The following is a 25,279-nucleotide window of genomic DNA, read 5'->3' on the forward strand; positions in this document are numbered from 1 at the left end:
AATTCGATTGTGGCGACATTTTGTGTGTTCAAATATTAAACTAAAATTGTAATCATCATCATTAACCCTTTGGTGATGGTAATGTAAAAAAAAAGATATAATTTAAAAAAATCTTTTAAAAATCATTTAAATTATTAAATATTTACTTTCTTTTAGATAGTAATGCCGGGTGAGGAAAATAGATTTATTGAGAAATAGATATGCATATAGAAAACTAGCCAATAGGGAGATAATTATATCGAGCCAACTCTAGTAGTATTATATGATGTAATTTTAATGCTAACATGATGTTTCAAATAGTGATTTCTAGTGCAATTAGGAATAAGAAATTATAATCGTAGCATTTCTATTCTACAGTACACCCTATATATTAAGTTACTTTAATTTATTTGAATTTTGATTGGTTGGTTCATTTAGTTAAGTGTCTAAACGTTTTAACTTCTAATTGTAATCTAATCTTGTAATTTTGTGTTTCATTATTTGGGATATACATCAATTTATCGGCCACTGTCTTATCCCTTTAGATTGCTGTTTTTAAGGGTGTTGTCATCCTTGTTTGATACCCTTTAACTAGATTTTTTTATTTTCACCAATTCTTTTGTTTTACAGAAAATTAGAATGATTGGGATGAAAGTAGAGTCAACGTTCAAATTGGCGACAACACATTGTACTTTACTTTTTTGTATTACTACAATTGTACCCTGTTTTTTTTAGAAAGGGACTACACGTAATTTCAGCTGACGTTGAGGGTCAACACAACGTAGAATTGACGACCTCTACATCTGCCCTCCAAATGTTATTTTAGATTTATTTCGCTTGTTGGTTATACCTTATACCTAATAATTGCCCATTCCATCCCTTTAAATAATAAAAGTCTATAAATTAGAAGAATTAGGTTAGGTTTAGTTATAGAGTAAAGAATTAGGGAGGAATGGAATATTGAATCGCATATTAAACTAAAACCCATCCTTGCAAATTTTTCCTAAACAAAAAATTTTGGGTACTTCTACCTTCTATTTAAACAGTGATTAGTTGCTTTAGATTGGAAGTGTCAAAAGTTTAAAACTGTTAATTTAAATCTAAAGCAGGGATGATTTTATAATTAATCATTTCGGGTGCACATCAATCTATAGTCCATTGTATCATTCCCATAGATCTCTGTTTTTTTGGGGGGGAGGTTTTTTTTTCATTAAACGCTTTGTAACAGTTCAATGTCACCTCTCTTCCTGATTAAAAGACAAGTTTCAATGCCTTGATATGGTTTTAGCACCCTTTGACATTCACATCAAGATTAAAAAGGGACAAACTTGTAAAATCTGATAATGTCAACCGTGAAATTAGATTACTTGGGTGTATGTATGTGTGTGTGTGAGAGTGTGTGTGTATGTGTGTGACTCGTGTGCTAAACTAGAAATTCATTGAGCAAAGTGTCATGGTTTCTAAGCATTAGTGAACACAAACAAGTTACTAGTCATAGAGGAAAATTTTTAATGGTCCTACGACAAACGTGGGAGTCCCAAACGACGGAGAGGACAAACGTCGGGGTGGAAACTTAACCTAACCTAACCTTTTTTAGCCCATCTTGTAGGTTTTTTAAATGTCTAACCACTGCGGGGGGCTTATTTGTTCATTCATATCTTAACCTAACCTAATCTGTATAGAAATACTTAATAAAATTAATATTTTAACACTCCTGCGTTTGTCCTGGAACCTTTATATTTAATATTTCAAAGCAGTGGTGTGCACAGGGTTTTGCCAGGGGGGTGCTTGAAGCACCCCGTAAATTCTGTCATTGGTGGCTAGTAAATTGAGAAAAAAAGGTAATTTAACTAATAAGGCCCTAAAATAATTGAAAATACGAGGATGATAGTTTTTTTTTACTATGCCTCTATCTTCAGAGCCAATATAACCTAACCTAACCTTACAAGTAAATTATTAACCTCCCCCCCCCCCTTTTATTCAAAACTTTTCTCAAAAATGGAGCGGGGGAGAGTTTTCAACGGACAAATTTTATTTTTATTTAGAAACAAACCTTTATATCTAATACTTAAGACTGGTAGCACTTTTGCACACCTATTAACAGGTCATCCTAGCACTTTTATCTAGCTTCGTCATTTGTAACCATAGAAGTTCTAATAAAAACAAGGATGACAACATCCATGAAAGCGAAGCTCTAAATTCAGAAGGAAGGACAAACGAACAATAGCTCTTGTAGGGTGTCAAACTTTATAAGCAGAACATTTATATAAAGAACTTTTTAGAGTATATTTTTTATTTCTTAAAAATTGTATTTTTTGAAATATGTTATTATGTGGTAATACGACAACCAGACGGACGGGCAGTTTACAGAATTGCTACGCTGTGACTTATCATAACAAGCCCTCTGCACTAATCCCATTATATCACCATTTATCTCATGACCGACGGTGACCCCGCTATCCAGCGGTCAAACTGGCCTGCCTAAATATGGGGAGGGGCACAAACACGCAGCTATCACGCGCCCCTCACGCAATTATACAACCGGGAGGCGCTGCCTCCCCTTTTACCACAGCTGCCCCCGCAGCCTGTCTACCGCCGTGGGCTAAGCCCTTGTGTCCCACACCCCCTTCAAACCTAACCATTGTTATAATCTGTTGTATATATATAGTAAACATTCATTGTAAATATTATTCAGTTAAATATATGATTTCTGTATGACTAAATCCTGCTAGTTTGTTTTGGTAGAATAATTCAAGGCTAAGGCTCGTTGGACTCGAACTCGCAACCCTGTGAGCTGAAACGTTCGGCTTACCACATCTTGGTGTCAGCGTGTTTCAATCGAGCCTTACAGAAATTAGCCTATTCTTCCTCTGATTGGACCCTTTGGCAAGTAAGGGGACAATCAGCCGCCAACTGAGAAGCCAACTGACCCGTGAGACGGCCTTTTTAGGTCGAATTTCCATCATTTTGAACGCAATGTGTGGGCCTTTGGCCTACGGCAAGCAGATTTAGCCTGCTAAAAGCGCCAGTTACGACGCTTTTTCCGTACCGTGTAGGAGTAGCGCTAGGTGCGCAGCCACGGTAATCGGATAATTTAGCTCAAACGGCTACAGAACTGAGTCTAAATTGGCAAGTGTAGCTGGGACAAGCCCCAGGACACCCAGGCCAAACCTACGAGACAGACAGCTAGGTGCTGGTCTCCCTGAGAAGGCAATGTGTGGCTGCGAAGCTTCAGCACACAAGTAAGGCCTACCACTGCGACAGATAGCAGAATTTAAGCCACAGGCACGGCAGGACGGGACATTCCCTGCCGCTGCCTTCCAGGATTCAAACCCGAGGCGCTGTAGGACGGGCCATTCCCTGCCGCCATCTTTCGGGATTCGAACCAGCAGCGCTGCAGGACAGGACATTCCCTGCCGCCGTCACCCCTCTGAACCTTGCAGGACGGACATTCCCTGCTGCCAGTGCTTCCAGAATCACACCTAGAGCTCCTAGTGATAACAACACATAAGTGTGTATAAATGTCAACCAAGTGATAAAAAGAAATATAAAATTGTTGACCCAGTGATAATTGATAAGCTCTAGTGATTCGAAGCTACAGTCTAAGCCACCATGGTAAGCGATACTACCATAGCTGCGGTTCGGCCACCACCGAAGTTTCTGCCAACCCCAGCCGAACGGGAGGCCCCCTTGTCTCAAGGGCAGGACCTCCACTTCCCCTGCCATATCAGGGTGAGGTTTCCCACTCCTGACCCTGCCCAGCACGTACAGGTTGATGCCATGGTCGATTCTGGCAACCGTGTACCAGGATCTGCTGTAATTTCTGAACACCTCATGCACGCAATGGGCGTGCAACGCATGTTGATTCCAGACAACACCCAAATCCTGACTGCTAACGAGGAAGGCCAGCCCCTCCAGGTAATAGGAAAATTGAAAGAATTATATATGGCAGTTTCACACACCCTTATACTCCATCTGTACCACGTGACTGTGGTACGGAATCTCTCACACCCTCTGAACCTAGGAGGGTATTTTCTCAAGGAGTTCGGAACTAGGCTTTGTTTCGACATGCAACCCCCCTGCTTGTGGGTGCGTGGGGAGTTCATCCCACTCCGTGGCGTCCCCATCGACCGGGAGACAGCCGAGAGAGAGTTGAGTTACAAGGGGCCTCTGCCAGGCCCACTGCCAGAGCAGCCGCGTGTGGTCGAGAAAGGCACGCACTGGGTGGATACTGCACTAAACGCCCATAGGGGGACCAACCTGCTAGCCATGGGGTTGCCCCCAGTGCCCAAGGTGCCGCGGGAGAACCTGCCAACGACGTTTCCTGAGATTGCCAGCCCTCCAGAACCGATCTTCTCCGCCGACACCTTCATCAACGGCCAGCCGTGTCCACCTGGCCCCCTCTACCTGGGACCCCCAGCCATTCAGCCAGCCGAGTCCGAGTCCAGACCCGTCAAGTCGCGGTCTGATGCACCCGGAGCCACACTCAACTCCCAGGAATCAGCCTCTCCCGGCGCCGTGCCCGTCAAGTCGTGGCCGGCTGCCTCCGGAGCCACGCATGGCTCCACTGCCTCAGCCTCTCCTAGCGCCGAGCCCGTCAAGTCGCGGCCGGACGCCCACGGAGCCCAGGCTGGTCCCAGCGCCCCGGCCTCTCCCAGCGCCGAGCCCGTCAAATCGTGGCCGGACGCCCTCGGAGCCACACCTGGCTCCGACACGCTAGCCCCTCCCGAGGCCGAGCCCGTCAAGTCGCGGCCGGTGGGTCCCGGAGCCGAAGCTGACCCCGCGCCAGCCACGTATAGGCTAAGCGCTGTCACTCCAACTGATGGCCAACCACCCCAACTCCGCACGGCCAAGAGGGTGGTCTTGCCTGGCCGTGGCGTCATGGCTGTCCCTGTTGAATTAGTGGGGCACCGTACTAAGGATGCCATCCAACTAGCTGCCCCAGAACAGAGGTTTGGGGAGGATCTTGTCATCCCAGAAGGCCTGTATGCCCACAGGCCTGGCTCCGCCAGCGTGTTTCGAGTGCTGGTGGTAAATGAAGGGGAGACGCCCCTCCTGCTGGACGCTGGCCTCCCCGTGGCTGGGGAGCTGGTCAAGCCTGACATTTTAGAGGTTTCTGATAAGCCTCCCCCTCATATCCACTCGTTCCAAGAGCCTGTTGAGCCCCCAGATATGCAGGAGCTGTGGGAGGCCCTTGAGATGGAGGAGAACAAGTTCCTGCGCAAGGACCCCCTGCTCAAGAAGGAGGTCTGGACCATGTTATCAGAGTACAGGGACGTCTTCTCCAACTCCCGGCTGCACTGACGTAGTATTGCTGCAGCTGCGCCTCAAACCAGGGACCCAGCCGATCCGCCAGAGATTTAGGGATCTGAACCCGCGGCAGGAGGCTGAGCTGGAGAAGCAACTGGACACCTGGCTACAAGAGGGAGTCATAGAGCCTTCAGACTCCGCCTGGAGTAGCCCCCTGGTGCCCATCAAGAAGAAGGACGGGAGCACCCGCTGGGCCGTCGACTACAGAGCCCTCAACAAGTGCCTGGAACTGGATAGCTACCCTTTGCCCAGGATCCAGCAGTTGGTAGAACGAGCGGGAGGACACCGCGTCTATAGTGCCTTAGACGCGGTGGCCGCGTACTACACCATCCGTGTGTCCGAGGACAGCCGGCCCTGCACCGCCTTCACCACCCCCAGGGGCTTGTACCAATGGAAAAGGATGCCCTTTGGCCTTGCTACGGCACCGTCTGTCTACTCCAGATTTATTGCAGGGGTCCTAAACCCATTAGGGACGGCCAACCTCCAGTCATATCTTGACGACGTCCTGACCTTTCACCAGGATACCTGGGCCCACCTGGCTAGGCTCCGGGAAGTCTTGGAAGCCCACCGCAGGGGAGGAATCCGCCTCAAGCCAGCCAAGACCAAGCTGTTTCGAGCCAAGGTGGATTATCTGGGCCACACCCTCAGCCGTGAGGGGATAGCCATGCAAGAGGATTATATTGACCGTATCCTGGACTGGCCGGCCCCCAAGGATTTGCTGGCGCTCCTGGGGTTCTTTGGATACTACCGCCTGTTCATCCCAGAGTATGCCGACCTCACCTACGAGATGAATCGGCAGAAAACGGCCAAGACCCTGGCCTGGACGCCTAAGATGGAAGCCCAGCTGCTACAGCTCAAGGACAAGTTCCGCCAAGCCCCCATCCGAGCGCCGCCCAGGTTTGACTTGCCGGCGGTGTTCCAGCTCACCACAGACTTCAGCAGCCGCGCCATCTCTGCCATCCTGAGTCAATGCCAGGACGGCAAGGAGAGGCTGATTGCCGCCGTGGGGCGCAAGACAACCGACCCCGAGACTCGCTACCCGTCCTGGAAGGGAGAGATGGCCGCCATTATGTATGGAATTCGGAAATTTCACGGCATCTTGTCCTACCGCAGCTTCCAGATCAACACTGATTCCTCAGCCTTGCTACAGATGAAGTCGCTGAACACATCCACAGGGATGGTGGCTCGCTGGCAGGAGGAGCTAGCGGCCCTAGATTTCACTGTCTGCCACCGTCCTGGCACCCAGAACACCAACGCCGACGCCCTCAGCCGCCGGGAGGACGACAACATGCCGACAGCTACCGCCGAAGAATTAGCAGAGCAAGCTGAGTACATCCACACCCTCTGCCAGCTAGGAGAGTCCGCAGCTGGCCGGCCCCCTGCCGCACGACTGGACCCGGCTAGAGTGTTAGAAGCACAGACACAGGACCCTCTCCTGCTCCGTGTCCGCCAGTGGGTGGCCGATGGCAAAGCCCCAACTAAGGCTGAGCTGCGCAGCAAGGAACGAGACGAGCAGCAGTACGCCAGCCGCTTCGCAGCCCTGGGACTTGACGAGCATGGCTGCCTCACCACCACTGACCAGACCCTGACAGGAGAAAGAACAAGATACCTGCTGCCTTCGGCCCTCCAGCAGGACGCGTTCTTTATAGCCCATGGGACCCCCATGGCCAGGTACTTTGGAATGGACGCTACTATTGCCCGCGTCGCCATGCATTTCTGGTGGCCCAACCTGTCCCGTGACGTCCGCCTGATGGTTCAGACTTGCCCTGAGTGTGTCCAGAAGGTTACCAAGGAGAGGTTGAAGTTAGGAATACATGTGCCCTCCCGCCAGGGGTATCCACAGCAAGTCCTGTTTATTGACCTGGTGGGGCCGCTGCCAGAGACCCCAGCTGGAAACCGCTATATCCTCACCTGTCAGGATGGGTTCAGCCGGTTTGTCAGCCTCTACGCCATCCCCAACAAGCGCACCCTCACGGTGGCTGAAGCCCTGCTGCACCGCCACCTGGCACGTTCGGATGCCCCCTGAAGATCCACTCTGACAACGGGATGGAGTTTACCGGCCAGGTATTCAAGGAGCTGGCCTCCAGGCTTGAGATTGGCCTGACACATCCACCGCCCTACAACCCGCAGTCCAACCGAGTGGAGAGGTTCCATCGGACGCTCAACACAGGCATGCGTCTGTTCCTAGACAGAGACGACAACAACTGGGAGCCACACTTGCCTGCCATTGCCTTCGCCTATAACACCAAGGCCTGCAGATCCACGGGCGTGACCCCGTTCCTGGCCTACTTTGGGAGAGAGGCCAAACTTCCGGTGGACATGGTGCTCCGGCTGCCAGACACAGAGTATGCCTCGGTTCCAGCCAACGTCCAAGCTCTCCTGCAACGCTACCATGCCGTGTATGACGCCATCCAGCAGCGAGAGGAGGGAACCATCCGGAGGAGCGCAGCCGCCTACGAAGGCACGGCCAAGTACGAGGTTGGAGACTTGGTCTGGTACCTGGCCCCCCGCCTGGTGCCAGGGAAGACAGCCAAGATTACCAAGAGATGGACTGGCCCCTGGAAGATAGTGCGGCAAGCTACAGACGTCCATTATGTCATCAAACCTGCCTCTCCAACAGCCAGGATCTTGGAAGTCACCGCGCATGTAGGCCGACTGCGCAAATACACTGGAGATGTAACTGCCCATCAGATTCCAACAGACATTCAAGGCGACCTGGACGGCGACGAGGATGCCACTGAGCTGCCTGCCGGAGCTGCGGCGCCGCCAGCTAGTGACCCAGGACAGTTCCCAGTGTACCAGCCAGCCGCAGCCGCCCCACAGCCTAGCGGCCAGGATCGTGACCCGGTAGAAGAGAACCTGCAGCATCAACCCAACGAACCACCGCCGCCGCCGCCAGCTCCAGAGCCACCCAGAGATGCCATCTGGAACCCTGATACTGACATGGAGAACCTGCCGGCCAGCAGTGAGCCTGTAGGAGGAGAGGCGGCCACTGCGATGGAAGAGGCGGCCCCAGAGGACGAAGCTGAAGCAATGTGCCCCCTGTTGATGACAGCCATCCCCATCAGAGTAGGAGCTAGGAGGCCCAGTAACCTGGACCAAGCAGGCGCCCCCATGGAATTTTATGCGCCTTCCTCCATCGTTATTCCCCCCTTGGGAGCCTCCAGAGTTAGCCTAGGCCTCCGTGTCCAGTTACCCGCCGAGACAGAGTTAGTTCTGCAGACGAGGCAAAATTTCCAACGACGGGGCTTGGCCGTCGCTAACCCACGGCTGGAAGCCAACCGGGAGTTGACAATGCTGATATCCAACCACAGCCAGACAGAGCAGCGAGTGTCCCGCGGAGCCTGTATAGCCAGAGCTGTCCTCCACCGAGCTGTGCCCCAGGAAGAGCCTGTCCTGCGCAGACATAGGTTGTTGTATCCCCAGGTTCAAGGCCTGGTGGCTCGAGAGCCCCGCAACCCTTGAAGGGGAGGTTGTGGTAATACGACAACCAGACGGACGGGCAGTTTACAGAATTGCTACGCTGTGACTTATCATAACAAGCCCTCTGCACTAATCCCATTATATCACCATTTATCTCATGACCGACGGTGACCCCGCTATCCAGCGGTCAAACTGGCCTGCCTAAATATGGGGAGGGGCACAAACACGCAGCTATCACGCGCCCCTCACGCAATTATACAACCGGGAGGCGCTGCCTCCCCTTTTACCACAGCTGCCCCCGCAGCCTGTCTACCGCCGTGGGCTAAGCCCTTGTGTCCCACACCCCCTTCAAACCTAACCATTGTTATAATCTGTTGTATATATATAGTAAACATTCATTGTAAATATTATTCAGTTAAATATATGATTTCTGTATGACTAAATCCTGCTAGTTTGTTTTGGTAGAATAATTCAAGGCTAAGGCTCGTTGGACTCGAACTCGCAACCCTGTGAGCTGAAACGTTCGGCTTACCACAATTATACATAGGTATATGACAAAACTAGCTGAGTTTTAGAATAATTCAAACTTCTTCTATAAGCTTAGCCTTGATATAATGTAGACCAATCAAAAAGAAATATAAAAATACTTTTGCAAATAAAGTACACAGGACGTCCAAGTTTTTTTATTTTCAAGGGGGTAAAATGATGGGTATCAAAGATTTGAGGGGGATAATCTAATGTATTATTTTTTAATTTTGAGGGGGGGGGGGGATGTCCCCTCCACCCCCCTACCTTGGAGGTCCATAAAATTACAAGAATTGAACAATGTCAATAATCTCATTCTTTTATTAACCCCTGTTGGGATCTAACCACACTGCAGTAAACTAATCCCATGGGGGTATTTATACTACAAAGTAGAACGATATCTGTCAGTCCGTCTGTATGTCTAAAGCTTTTTTATTGGGGGGGGGGGGGGGGGGCGCAATTATGATTTTTAAAAATCAAAATAACCGGTACGGTTTTATAGAAATTATCTGCCAAAATGTATATGAAATTCTTAGATCTTAATATTGAGCCAACCAAAAATTATTTCATATTCGTATCCGCGTAAAATTGTCTACTTAATTGTATTATAAATATTCATTATCTTATTTTCAATTAAAATTAGGGCTCAGGGTATTTGTTATATAAATCAGGATTAAATTATAAGGTGTGTTTTAATTGTTCAGTAGGTAAAATATTTGTTATGTTTTTTTTGCAAACTCAAATAGCACGGGCACACGCCTTTTGATCAGACATTTTTTGCACACATATTTGCAGGCCTTTTTGGCTTAGTTAGTTTGCAGTGTGTCTGCACTTTCGCATGAAAGACACTATATAATTTGCCAGAGAGAGAGAGAGAGAGAGGACAATGGGCTGTTTATTACACTAGTCCCCAAAGTTTATAATGACGTTTTCTTATTCGTTGGCTTAATAACTTTGGGGAATTTAGTGAATTTTGATTGGTTGTCTCATTAAGTTTATTATTCAAATGTTTCAACCATTAATTTTAACTTACAGAAGGGGTAATTTTGTGTATCATCATTGGGCATGTACATCAATTTATTGGCCATTGTCTGATCCCTTTAGATCCCTGATAATTAGCACTGCATTGGTGGCTTCTGTGCATAAATATATGAATGGGAAGGATAATGAAATGTGAATAGAGGCAATTAACCTACCCCGTGCTCATTGTGGATGTTGTACCCTTTAAGCTCCAAGTGACCCCCCCCCCCCCAAGGATCTCAATGGACAAAACAATGGCCGATAAATTGATGTACATCCACAATGATGATACACAAACATACCCCATCTGTAGATTAAAATCAAGTTGTATAAAACGTTTAAACACCAAACTTAATAAACTAACCATTCAAAGTTCAGTACCCAAAGTTGTTATGCCAACGAGTTAGAAATCTTATTTAAAACTTTGGAGACTAGTGTAATAAACAGCCCATTGTCTACTCTCTCCCTTGCATCATTTTTTCTATCAAATTTATGTTTATGACACTAGTCATTAAAGTTTTATAATAAGGTTTTCCTATTTGGCTCAAACAACTTCGGGGACTTTTATTTAATTTTGATTGGTTGGTTCATTAACTTGAGGGTTCAACCGTTACAACAACAAATTATAATCTACAAAAGGGGTAATTTCGTGTATCATCATTGAGGATGTACATCAATTTCTCGAGCATTGTCTTATCCCTTAGATCCCTGCAAATACATATACTATTTAAAAAACTTGTTTGGTGGGGGTGGGGGGTTGATGGGTACCATCATGCAGTTAAAGGAACAATGCCTCACTTTCTTTGAAATTAAATAGGAAATACTTTTGCAGGGAATTCAGATAAGTTTTCTGAAAAAATAATGAGCATCATATTACTTTAACCGTCACAAGACCCAAATTAAAAAAAAAAATAGCTTTAAACCGTCCCAGGACCTATGTATTTCCCGAAATAGAAAACTCAATCGGTTCAAAAGTTATTAAAATCTTAAGCTACAGACAAAAAATATTATCAATTCATTTGATAGAAGGAGCTGAGGGGACAATGGACTGTTATTAACACTATTCCCCAAAGCTTTATAATAACGTTTTCTCATTCGTTTGTTTAACAACTTTGGGGACCTTAGTAAATTTTGATTGGTTGATTCATTAAGTTGAGTATTCTGACGTTTAAACCACTAATTGTAATCTACAAAAGGAGTAATTTTGTGTATCATCATTGTGAATGTACAACAATTTATCGGCCATTGTCTTATCCCTTTAATCCCTGGATACATCTCTCCCTGCTGTCCTGTGAACTGGATAATGTAGGCAGAAATCTAAAAGGATAAGACAATGGCCGATAAATTAATGTACATCCCCAATGATAATATACAAAATTACCCCTTCCGTAGAATACAAGTCGTGGTTGAAATGTTTGGACACTTACAGTAGAAAAAGTTCCCATAGTTTTTTAGTCAACGATTAAGAAAACCTTAATACAAAACTTTGGGGACTAGTGTAATAAACAGCCCAATGTATCCTCCCTCCCTGTAATGTAGGCCAAATAAGAAGCTCACTTTCTTTATCCAAATTAGGAAATACAGAATTGGTACAGTTATTCTGCAATTTAATAGCATCGATAAAAACATACAGCTTTCCGCGGATAATAAAAGGAAAAATTATATGATTAAAACCAGTTTTGTTAGACCTGAGGGCCCGAAGGCCCAGACTAACAAAACTTTATTATTTCTCATTTTAATTTTAATAAAAAGTTTTCTGTAACAGAATCCTATACGCGATTTTTCAGTATAGCTGATCACTGGTTCTAATACAGCAGGAATTAACGGTTTTCAAAGCGACACTAGAAAAAAAAATTTCTTAAAGAAAATCTTAAGGCTATGCATTTAAAGAAGGGGGGTGGGGGCAAAATATATCCTAAAGCTATCCTCCTAAGGCTTAAATCTAAAATTAAAATAGCATAAAGCCATTCCAGGTCCTACATGAAGCTTCCATTGAAAGGAGAAATCAATCAGAGTTTTGTAGTTATCAAAATATTAATATTCAGATAAAAAACCTTACTACTTTATATAATAGGATTTAACTTAAAATTAAAAGCTCTAATTGGTAATTACCTTAAATTTTTGTCTTCAAATTTGTATAATAAGATTTCACAATGGGCATTGTTATATGAAATATCTTATATGCCTACAATTTAAAAAAATCTTTTTTTAAAATTTGATAGGCTTTTATTTGATAAGTAATCATTGACCTTGTAATTTCATTATCAATTGTTGAAAAATGCAAAAACTCAAGAATTCTAATAAATCTGCTTTTATCTAAATTTAATATTTAAAGAAGAAAAAAAAACACTCAAACAAAATATGATATATTTATTAATGTGCTGGTTGCTTTGCCCATATAATCTAATTCAACCTAACCTAGCATTACTTTTTGATAGTTTGAAAAAACAGATACAAATATAAAAACACTATATCTTTCTACTAGCGGCTTCGCTCCTAGCCTCTAGGGGCTTTGCCCCAAGAGATGGTAAAAAAAGTGTAAGGTGAAATTTGTAAAAAAAAAATAATAAGAAGGACCAAGGAAATCTTCCACAAAGGAAATATTCCACAAAGGAATCTTCTACAAAGTACCAAGGATATTTCTTAAAAAAAAAGGGGGGGGGAATTTTTTTTGTTTTTGGGGGGGTTGAGGGTGTCCAACCCCCCAAGAAAATAGCTTAAAACCACCACAGGACCAATAGGTAGATACCCTGAAGAGTAGAATCCGATCGGTTCAGTGGTTACCGAGATCTTATGGGACGGACGGACAGACAGACGGACAGACATCAAGCTACTTTGTATTATAGATATTAAGCAAATACTTTTAAATTTGTCTCAAATCTATTTATAACTTTCTTCTATTCATTTTAAAAATGATTTACTGTGAAATAAATTTGAACTTTTCTTTCTTGAAATCTCAGAAAACAAGGATGAAAACATGCATTACAAGATTGTGTCAACGAGTAATACTATTGAATTGTATGCAATTGTCATCTCCTTCCTTTATCTTAGTAAAAATATAAAGACAAAGTATAAAAATGTATTTTGGGTGCTTAGTTTGGGTTAGGTTAGGGCAAACGTTAAAAGCGACCCTTAAAAGCGGAGTAGTTTCCGGTACTTAGGGTTAGGGCCCCTAACAGGTGCTTAAATGTATTTTTTCCTTTAAAAATTAAAAATAAGGGGTAGAGGCAGCGTTGCGGAGCCGTTTGATTGTGGTGCGGCTCCGGCTCCGACCTAAAATCACGAAAAAACTCGACATATTTTTTTCCCACGTCTATTTTTTACTTTTGAAGGTTTTAAAAGTTCAATTTTTAATAAAAATGGACTTGAAAAACCTAAAAGGGGCATTTGCACATGACAAAACAGAGTTACCAAATTATAATTTATTAAAAATCTCTTTATTTATCTAGTCCGGAGCCGGAGCCGTTTTTTTAACGAAAATTACGGCTCCGGCTCCAGTAAAAATATGGCGACTTCCGGATCCGCAACACTGGGTAGAGGGGTTTTAAGTTTTCAGGGTAAATAGAATAGAGATGCAACGAATCTAAAAGTACAAAGCTAACGCGAGCATAAAATAAAAGAGATAGAGAAAGAAAGAGAGAAAGAGAGAGAGAGAGAAAGAGAGAGAGAGAGAGAAGATTAAAATTTGTTTGCAGTCTCATAAACTGTCGGGTACAAAAACACCAATATCCATAAAAGCAAAACATAGATAAAAAGAAAACATAATATTCTACATAAGGATCTTCTTTTAATTTAAAATTATTCATATTCAAAATACTTAAAAAGATAAATAATACATTTTTAATTTGGTCATAAAGTAGCAATTCTTGGCCTTATTGTCCTAGGAAACCTTAGAATTTTGTTAAAGCCAAAAGAATCATCCTTCACTATTTATCCTTAAATACAAGTAACTGGATGTTTTTCTGTCTGTATGAACCGATTCGGTTCTCCTTTAAAATGTAGCTTCAAAAGTTTAAAAACTATTTTTAGGAACGGTACCACCATTCCAAGAGAAATCGCTATTAAAAAAATAATCCCTATCACATTTTTTTTCTTTTTTTTCTTTCTCTTAAAACTAGGGAGTGATATTGTCCCCCCCCCCTTTATCTCAAGTGTTCCTAGAGGCTTCTAAGGGCGTAGTTGCTAATTGCCAATATAGATAGAATCATAGAAGGCATCATGTTAAAAAGGACGTACCAACTTTCTCATAAATATAGTTTATACTTTTCTCTGATATACAAAAATGCATAAACACGACTAGCCTTACACTGTACAGATATATTGCCTGACAAATCCTAGTTATAGAGTAGCTGCGCTACTAAAAATTCAATTTGTCGCAAGATGTTTTATCTCTCCATAAACAACAGTGCGTGCAATTTTAGATTCGTATATTTCCTTCATGAGAGGGATGAGACAATGGGCAGTTTATTCCACTAGTCCCCAAAGTTTTATGATAACGTTTTCTTATTCGTTGCCTTAATAACTTTAGGGGCTTTCATTTAATTTTGATTGGTTGGTTTACTGAGTCGGCTTTCAATCACTAAATGTAATTCAACAGAAGGAGTAATCTTATATATCATCGTTGGGGATGTACATGAATTTATCGGCAATTGTCATATCCCTTTAGATCCCTGTATCAATCCTTGATGACAGCGATTGCTTTCTAAAATTTGATGCATACGTATGTACGTTTAGCATATCGCATAACTTTTTAAAATGTCTTTGCTCTATACTAACCTAACTATGTTATCAACAAATTGTCAACTTTTCAAGTAGTAGGGCAGCTAAATAATCCTTCTCATAAATAAATTGTAAAGTTACTACCTTCTTCCTTCTAGAATTAAGTTTGTTGATGCATTTATTAATGGATGTAGAATATACGTGGAGATTATGCCAGTGGAAAAACTCTCACCAAATTAGGTTGCTATTTCCCCTGTCATTTATTGGTCAGATCATTCAGTAGGCGGGGATGGGATGTGGTAAAGGGTGGTGGTGGGGAGAGAATCGTCATTTTAGCCCGCTAAAAGTTTCACTTTAATAGAGTACAAGATAATCTGGCGTAAGGTCCAAGAACTAATAAATCCATTTACTTATTACAGGCAAGAATGCAATGCTTTTAAAAAGAAGAAAACTGTGGAGAAAACATTTCTCTTTGATTGCATGAATTTTCTCAGGAAGTCCTTACTGGGAGGGTTGCACCTGATTTTGGTCCAAGGAATTCTCCCCTACTCATACAATGCAAGTGTTATCACTTTTAATGTCTCTAGTATAACGCCGTGTGAACTTGAACTCAAATTAATCAGGAAAGAAGGGAACAATGGTCTGTTCATCACACTAGTCCCCAAAGTTTGACTTAACAACTTGGTAGACTTATAATTAAATTTGGTTGGTTGGTTAATTTAGTTGAGTGTCGAAACGTTTCAACCACTAAATGCAATCTACAGAAGATGTATTTTTGTGCATCATCATTGGAGATACACATCAATTTATCGGTCATTGTCTTATCCCTTTAGATAACTGAAAATTAGGTAAAATGAGATATTCATTTATTAAGAGAGGGGATTTGTTTTTATTTGCCTAATTGTTTAGTGTGGGTAGGGAAATAGGATATTCTTGTATTTATAATGTTTACAAACATACAAGGCAGGAAAAGGTATAACCAACAAGCAAAATAAATCTTAAATAATATTTAGAGGGTAGATGTAAAGGTTGTCAATTCTACTAGGTGTCCCCCCCACAACGACAGATGAAAATCAAATATAGGTTTCGTGATTTTTTTTCTCGATTCAATTTCGTTGTTGGTATAAGCTGGATACAAAGATCTTGGTGGAAAAAGGAGTTGTAATTTGTAATACCCCAACCCCCCTTTTCCCTGAAAAACATCACAACTTATAAAACTAAATTTCACAGCTTAAAATAATAAACAAACTTCATTCTTAGTACAGGAATTCAGGGTTCTAAAGGGATAAGACAATGGCCGATATTTTGATGTATATCTCCAATGATGATACAAAAAAATTACTCCTTTTATTACAATTTGGGGGTTGACACGTTTAAACACTAATAATACCAGTTTTGTTACCCCAGGTCTTTGATCCCTCGGGGCTAACAAAAGCTGTCTATAATAAGTTGCCATAAATAACTATTCTGCTACTGACCTATCCCTTAAATCCTCGTATTTTATCAACAACTCATTAACTTGATAACAACAAAGTTTCAAAATATTAATCAAATATTTCAAATTGTTTCGCAATAAGAAAATAATATTTTTCAAATTGTTTAAGAAATAAACAAAATTCTAACATTTTGAGAATGTTTTAGTTCTGTTTTTAATAAAATCTATAATAAATGACTTTCTGCCCCTTAAAATCCCTTAAATGGCCCTGCACATTCACTTCAGCATATTTATAGTACCACATTCGAAAAATTTGGCTGTATATTACACTAGTCACCAAAGTTTTATAACAATATTTTCTTATTCGTTGGCCTGGCAACTTTGGGAACTTTTATTGAATCTAGATTGGTTAGTTTAATAAGTTGAGTGTCCAAACGTTTCAACCACTAATTGTAATCTACAGAAAAAGCAATTTTATGTATCATTATCAAGGATTTATCGGCCATTGTCTTATCACTTTAGATCTCTATTAACAAAAACAAAATAGCAAACAAATAAGATAATAAGAATGTTTAATAATGATGGTGAAACAAACGTGAAATGGCTGTTTTGACATTGCCAAAAAAATGCGCGTAAATGGATGCACACCAAAATAAAGTTGAGCAGAGCATGGGAAATTTTTACTCGGGCAAACAAAGAAATGTCAATTTTTTTTGTAAAAGGTTACCTCTCCTTCACCTATAGGGACAAAATTTCACAAACCTATATAATTTCTTATAGAAGAGTAACAGAATGTCTGTTTTTACCACTAAACTCACTCACTCACAGCTAAACCGATATAGTTCTCCTTTATATATAGATTCTTATTGTAGGTCCTGAAAAGGTTTATAACTATTTTGGGGGAGGGTACCACCAACCTCCACAGAGAAATCATCCCTAAAATATCACCACCGAAAAATAGATTTTTAAATGAAGAAAAAAAACTAAAAATTAATATGGATAGCCCATGTAATTGTTAGGCTATCCCTAGGTCTAGGCTCCCCACAGGTGTTTTAATGAATATATATATATCTCTATTCTAGCTTACCTACCTAAAGTTTTATAAATTAAAGAAAACACTACACAGAACTATTGACTTATTTACCAAGGATGCCAACATCAATAATAGCAAAGCTAAACAAAGGCAGGGAGAGAGCGAACATTGGGCTGTTTCTACATTAGTACCTAAAGTTTTATAATAACGTTTTCTTATTCGTTGACTCAACAACTTTGGGGACTTTTATTGACAATTGAATCGTTGGTTCATCCAGTTTAGTGTCCAAAAGTTTCAACTACTAATTGTAATATAGAGAAGGGGCTTATTTTGTGTATATAATTAAGGATGTATTGGCCATTGTCTTATCCCTTTAGATCCATGACTATTTATGTAGGTTGTTTAATGTCAATCGGTTACCGAGATCTTAAGAGAAAGACAGATGGACAGACAGACAGACGGACGGACAGACATCATTCTACTTTGTATTATAGATAACGGACGGAAGGACACACCTTAAATGTAGAAGAGCATGGCGTTTTAAAAAGAGACATGTTTTCATAGCATTTACTTATTATTGGCTAGTCAGAATCGCACTCTCAGCTCTAGAATTTCACTTCAACTTAAAAATTTCAGAATCGTGCAGTATGGGGGGGGGGGAGTTCGGGGTACCCACCCCCTGGCAAAAAAGAAAGGCTGATACACCCCTTATGAATGTCAAAAATAGTAAATCAAAATTAACTAAGCATTAACTACAGAAATTATGTTTATTATACATATCTTTAAAATATTTAGGTGTAAATACTTGAATTAAGTACCTAAAAGTATCCATTTTTTTAAATCTAAAATGTTTATTTAATAAACTTTTATACTTAAATACTATAAATTTATTCAGAAATATTTTTTCATGCTATGTACAAAAAAATTAAGCAACTTTAGATTATTGTTATTATTGTAATTTAAGATCTTTAGAACCTTGCTTATAAAAATTGTGTAGAAAGTAGAGTAGTACTCCAGGGAGGGAAGGGAACTTTGGGCTGTTTGTTACATTTGTCCCAAATTTTTTTTATGATAACATTTCTCATATGTTGGCTGAACATTAACTTTGGGGACTTTTATTGAATTCTGATTGGTTGGTTCATTAAGTTAAATGTCCAAACGAATATTTGCCATCTACCGAAGGGGTAAATTTGTGCACGATCATTGAGAATGTACATAAATTTATCGGCCATTGTCTTATCCCTTTAGATCCCTGGGAGCACTCCCCTATTGTTGTCATTCCTAAAATTATACAATTCACAAGTTATAACGACGGAATTTTAAGGGATAAGACAATGGAGGTTAAATAGTTGGTTGAAAAGTTTGAACACTACTAGTTTAGAACATTATCCTATCAAATTTTAGGTGGAGTACGAGAGGTTTATAACTTTGGGTACCAGTTTAGTTTACATTCCAATGTCCCCTCCCTACCTGAGTTATAGACAAATTATCTTATTCACTTTGCTTTCCAATATAAAATTATCCATCTATTAATCCAGCTACTTATTAGTGACGATACGCCCGTCTGTCAAATGTTCACTAAACAAGGATGACAACATCCATAAAAGCGAAGCACTGAAACAGTAGGACAAACGGACATTAACACTTGTAGAGTGTCTAAACTGAATTATCAGAATATAAAAGTATAAGAGTCGAAGCAAAATTGTAAGTAAATTACATTTTTAGGATTTGATTATAGAGTTGCTTCGCTTAAAATATTGTTCTTTGTTGTCCCGAGAATCAGTAAACCAAAAATCAGATCAAACGGATAATTAGATCACATAAAAATTTGATGTTAAAAAATTAGAAAAATCAACATGTTTAAAATGGACGTACGGACATTCTGGTAATGATTATAGAGTTGCTACGCTTTCTAAATCGTACCTAACTACTACAGGAATCATCATGCAAAGTTTGAAATCGATAGGACAATTCTAACATGCCTAAATTAACGAATAAAAGCTATCTATCTCGGACGTACGGACGGACGGACGTACGGACGGACCGACCCTAATTATAGAAAAGCTTCGCTTTTAAAAATATCGTGAATAAAATTGGTTTATGTTGAGGTAAATAAAATTTACAAATACTTATGAAAAAACAGGATGTCTGTCTGTGTGTACTAAGGATCTCACAAACCGCTGAACCGATATGATTTTCCTTTACAGTGGTCCTAGAAAGATTTATAACTACTTTGGGGAATGGTACCACCATCCTCCCAAGAAAATCGCCCCTAGAAAAAAAATTAACTTCACTTTTTCTTGAAAGTGGGGTATAACCCCCCCTCTATAGAGGCCTCTACTTAAATCTTTACATAAGGAGAAACATTTTGAGAAAAGTTGAAAAAATTTGAAATTGAATTTTCTATCCTATTTGTATTTTGAAGTAATTTGAAATTCAGGGATATGATAATAGATGATTATTAATATTCTGACCAAAGTCTTGTTTTTTGGAATCCTGTCTGTTGTAGCTTAAGGGGGTGAAAGGATTGTTGAAAAATTAATTAAACCTACATTGTCCCCACTCTTCCTGATTGAGATAAAAGCTTTGTTGATAAACAATAGAATCTTCACATACCAACCAACTTAGCAGGGATAAGGCAATGGCCGATAAATTGACGATACACAAAATTACCCTTTTTGTTGATTAAAATTAATGATCATCACGTTTGGACACTTATCTTTATGAACCCACTATTAAAAATTCGATAAAAGTTTCCAAAGTTGTTAAGCCAACGAATAAGAAAACGTTATTATAAAACTAGAGTAATAAACAGCCCAATGCCCCCTCCCTCCCAGTACTTACTTAGCAGGAATAAGGCAACGGTTGAAAACTTATTCTGCCTCTTTTTTTTTAGCTGATAATAATCATTTATTTAATGGTTTATTTTAGAACAGTTTCTTTATTGGCAAAATTTTTTTGGGTAAGATAAAGATCTCTTTTGAGCAACTCTTCAAATATAATTTTTCCGCCTGATGCAAATCAAAATATCTTATTTAAAATTCTCCATTACTTTCATCAAGCCGTGTATCAGGGGTGAAATTAATTTGTCGTCTATTGCCCTATACCTTTATCCCTGTCAGAATCTCTCATAGCAATGGATATATTATTACTTGGATGTTACACCAGATATTTCTATTCTCTAATAAAGTGAAACTCACAACGGGCTAAAATAATCCCTTTGCACAATCCCCTCCCTTATTACTGGATAAACGAACTGTCCAATAACAATGTCCATGTTAGCAACCTAAACTGATGACAATTTTTTCCCTGTCATAATATCCATGTGTATCATATATCCATTGTTTCACAGCTAGGAACTATTCTTTAACTTCCTTTCTTTTCAATTTAGGAATTTTTATTGTTTTTCTTTTATTTATAATGTTATTTAGTGTGTCAATAAAATTAGGAGATGAGATCAATTGCAGGGATCTAAAGGGATAAGACAATGGCCGATATATTGATGTACATCCCCAATGATGATACACAAAAATAAAAAAAATTGTTAGATCGTTTGAACACTCAACTTAATGAATCAACCAATCAAAATTAACGAAAGTCCCCAAAGTCAACAAATAAGAAAACATTAATATAAAACTTTGGGGACTAGTGTAACAAACAGCTCATTCTCTCTCTCATTGTCCCATAAATATGTATGTTGTAATGTAAAGAAAAACGTGGATATTATGAGAGGGGTAATTTTCGTCAATTTAGGTTGCTAATATGTGCATCACTTATTGGTCAGTTCGTTCATCCAGTAAATGGTGTGGATGGAGGGGTTTCACTTTATTAAATTTATAAACTAGTTGCTTCGACCCTAGCTTCAGTAAAAGAGCGTGAGAGGTTAGGATTATAGCCTAAAACCACCCCAAAAACATTTAAATAGCTTCCTTGTAACTTACGCTACCTATTTAGCAGATATATAACAATGGACATTAAACTGAAGTACATCCAAAAGGATCATAGGGGGGGGGGGGTAATCGCCCCATTACCCCCCCCCCTTAGCCGTCTATGAAAAGGATGATAGACAAAATTACCCCTTCTATAGTTGGTTGAAAGGTTTTTACAAATGCTAGTATGAACTAATAATATTAAATAAAAGTCCCAATTTTTTAAGCCTACGAATGAGAAAACATGCTTATAAAACTTTGGGTACCAGTGTAACTACAGTCCAATGTAATTTCCCTTCCTGGGTTATTGGAAATTTTAAATAGTTTAGTTTTTTTTAAAAATCTTTGATGGATTGATTTTAGTGTTTTAACATTTTTGTGTTGAATTAGTTTGTATTTTTAGCCATGATTACTTTTCAATTATTAATTTAATTAATATAATTATTTAATTATTATATCATTTTTTTAATAATTACCTGATCATCTTTAGGATGTATATGGTTACACTGTCTGCTATGAGAATGTTGTTTAGAATTGTTTATAATTAATGCCCCAACAAGACACAGAAACGGCAGCTGTCTGTATCCCCGCATTTTCGCGGCTGCAGGTTGCAGACGGCCGCGGATTTACTTAGTAACTTATTTCTTATTTATCACATTTAAGCATTATAATTCCTGTACACATATATATGCTCTTCCATTGAGTTAAAGCTAGGAACTAAAACTAAATCAGCTGGATAATGCATACATTTTATTATTTTGTCTCTCTTTTTTTTCTCTCTAGATCCTCTCTCTCTATTTCTCTGCCACTTTAGCTGACAGAGTTTCCCCCAGTGTCTGTCTGTTTGTTCTATATTACCCCTTCCCCTATCTCCCACCCAAGCCTTTCCCCCTTTCCATGGTATCCGATAATTCACCTCCTTTCTCCTTTCCCTTTCATGGATTTCTGGGGTCTTAAGAAAAATTGTATTTTGTAGATATATTTTTATGAAAAGAAAGGATGTAGATTTACTAATTTTTCACAAATTAAGAGAAAAATAAAAGGTAAAAAAAAATCTACAAAACTAAAATGTTGGAACCACCCCGTTGAGAACCACTTGGTTTTTAGCGTTCTTTCCGCATACGCTCGTCGTCTGTTTTTACAACGAGCGAATTTTGACCTGAGCCACTTATACTTTTGACAACATCTTGATCCATGGTTGAAATAATTATTTTATTGAAAATTAAATCATAAATATTCATTTAAAAATAGAGTTTAAAAGCTAAATCAATTCTAATGGTTAGTTGATGTTCATTTCAAATGTCTTCTTCAAGATGGAAATAATCAAAAGCGAAGCTTTTCTATAATTAGGGTAGGTCCGTCCGTCCAGAACAAATAGCTCTTTTTGTTAATTTAGGCATGTTAGAGTTGTCATATAGATTTCAAACTTTGCATGGTGATTACTTTGGTAGTACAATTTAGAAAGCATAGCAACTCTATAATCAATACCAGAATGTCCGTACGTCCAATTTAAACATGTCGAATTTTAACTTAAAAAAAAAACAAATTTGTATGTGATGTTATTGTCCGACTGATCTGATTTTTTGGAATACTGATTCATAGGACAACAAAGTACAATGTTTTAAGCGAAGCATCTCTATAGTCCTAAAAATGTAAGTATGTCCTTAAACATTATCCTGCATTTCAGCAGATTTTAACAAATTTACCTACAATTTTTTCGACTTCTATACTTTTATATACTGATTAATGAGTTCTGACACTCTAAAAGAGTTAATGTTCATTTTTCCTACCCTTTCAGAGCTTTGCTTTTACGGATGTTGTCATCCTTGTTTAAACTAGGTCCAGCTAACAACAGATCTATAGTATAGATGTATATACAGACAACTACCTCCCTTCTTTTTTCAAAGACCTCTTTCGTCTTCTTCTAAATTATTTTCTGCTACTTGACTGTGTTAATATAAGCGACACTATTGGTTGATTTTCAATAATCCAATAGAAAGGTTGCACAAGGCGGTTGCGATGGGGATATACAGTTATTTAACCCTTTCTCCCTCTAGTGTTTTACTCTAATCAGCTAACCACTGAACCGACTGACTTCTTATTTTTCAAATCATTTTCAGGATGGTTTTAGGCTAATTTAGTTGAAATCTTGGGATTTTTAATGTTAATTGACTATTTTTGATTATTTCTCTCTAATTGCTGCTTTGGACTAAGGAATTGTTATTTCTCGCATCGTATTATAAACGGCTTTTCGCGTATATAGAATGTACAAATATAAGATTAAAACTAGTTTTTTCAGCCCCAAGGTGCCAAAGCCACAGGCTAAAAAAAACTGGTTTTAATCTTATGATTGTACATTTTTATATTCGTAGAAAGCTGGATATAATTCGGTTCTAGACATATTTTTTTCTTATGGATGAGAACCGGTTCCTATCCACCGGATTCGAATGAATATGAGAAATGTTTTTATTAAATCTGCATGTAAACAGTTTCTTTATTTTTTACCAGGGAGAAAGGGACATTATACTAGTCCCCAATGTTTTATAGTAATCTTTATTATTTGATGGATTAACAACATTGGGGACTTGAATTTTAAATGTTTTGTTCTTTAAGTTAAGTGTTCACAAGTTTCAACTACTAATAGTAATCTGCAGAAGGGGTTATTTTGTGTAGGATCATTGGTAATGTACATCAATTTAGCGACCATAGTCTTAAACATTTAAGTCCCTGATTAATTACAAAGCTAAGCCTTTACAATTCTCTGTTTAGAATATGTTCTACGTTAAAGCTTCACTAGCGGCTTCGCCCCGAGCCTCTAGAGGCTTTGCCCCATGAGGTAATTAAATAAAAATTAAAAAAAAAAAAAAATTTAAGGTGCACCCACTATTTTCGAACTTTTCGAAAGAAAAAAAATTTAGAAGGATTTTATTTGTTTTTTTGGGGGGTTGGGGGTGTCCAACCCCCCAAGAAAATAGCCTAAAACCACCACAGGACCAGTAGGTATATTCCCGGAAGAGTAGAATCCGATCGGTTCAGTGGTTACCGATATCTTAAGAGAAGGACGGACAGACATCATTCTACTTTTTATTATAGATAAATGTAGAATATACGTAGATATTATGACAAGGTAACATTTATCATCAATTTAGATTGCTACTTTGGACATCACTTATTGGACAGTTCGTTTATTTATGGGGTTAGAAGGGGGAGATCGTTATTTTAGCCATCTACATTTTACTAAGAGAACATGATAATCTGGTGTAAAATCCACGTAATACTAAATCCATTATTATGTTTTTAAATATTTATAGAAATGCATTGCGGACCAACAGGCCTACAGGATAAATTAATGAAATATAAAATTAAAAAATAATTTCTTGATATTAAAACACGTTAGAGAAGTTTTTTTGTGAATGGTAGTTTACCCTCCCAAGAGAAATTTCCCTTGGTATTACTTTATTTTATCCCCCCCCCCCCCCCCTAATATTTATTAATGTGGGAGCCTTTGAAACCGTAACCCCTCTCTTGAACTGATAGAATAGGTTGCAAAGTTGAAATTGAAAAGGTTGCGTGATTTTTAAATTCTATGTGTAAAATTTTAATTTTTGTTTGAAATTCTATTTTCTACCATTGCACATTGGGGCAGGTCACGCAAATAGGGGATTTAGTTATTTAGAGCCCGAAATTCGTGTTCAAATTGTCAAAATGCAAATACACAGTATGCAGGAGAAACGGGAAAATAGCTTAAAGAAAGATTCAAACAACATTCAGATTGTGTCAGATCTCAAAATGAAAAATTGAATAAAACTGTAGTTGGGGAACATTTAAATCTTCTTGGACACAATGTTGCCAACATGACAGTATCTGTATCAAGTAACAAACGGACAGACGGAGAAACAAAGTTAG

At 39.7% G+C, this 25,279-nt stretch overlaps 1 protein-coding gene across 1 annotated transcript in view; it reads right to left on the reverse strand.

The window, feature by feature from the left end:
* The window catches only part of Invadolysin (leishmanolysin-like peptidase, invadolysin), a 110,987-nt gene extending 88,898 nt beyond the window's left edge, over positions 1-22,089 (reverse strand). Inside the window, exon 1 of the mRNA XM_080174840.1 lies at positions 21,850-22,089. Within this exon, the coding sequence (XP_080030966.1) occupies positions 21,850-21,966 (117 nt within the window). The 5' untranslated portion in view covers positions 21,967-22,089. The remainder of the gene's footprint in view (positions 1-21,849) is intronic.
* Positions 22,090-25,279: the final 3,190 nt, after the last annotated feature.

Source organism: Acartia tonsa, chromosome 10 (assembly GCF_053477335.1).
Source record: "Acartia tonsa isolate MP-2025a chromosome 10, ASM5347733v1, whole genome shotgun sequence".
Lineage (NCBI taxonomy): Eukaryota > Metazoa > Arthropoda > Copepoda > Calanoida > Acartiidae > Acartia > Acartia tonsa.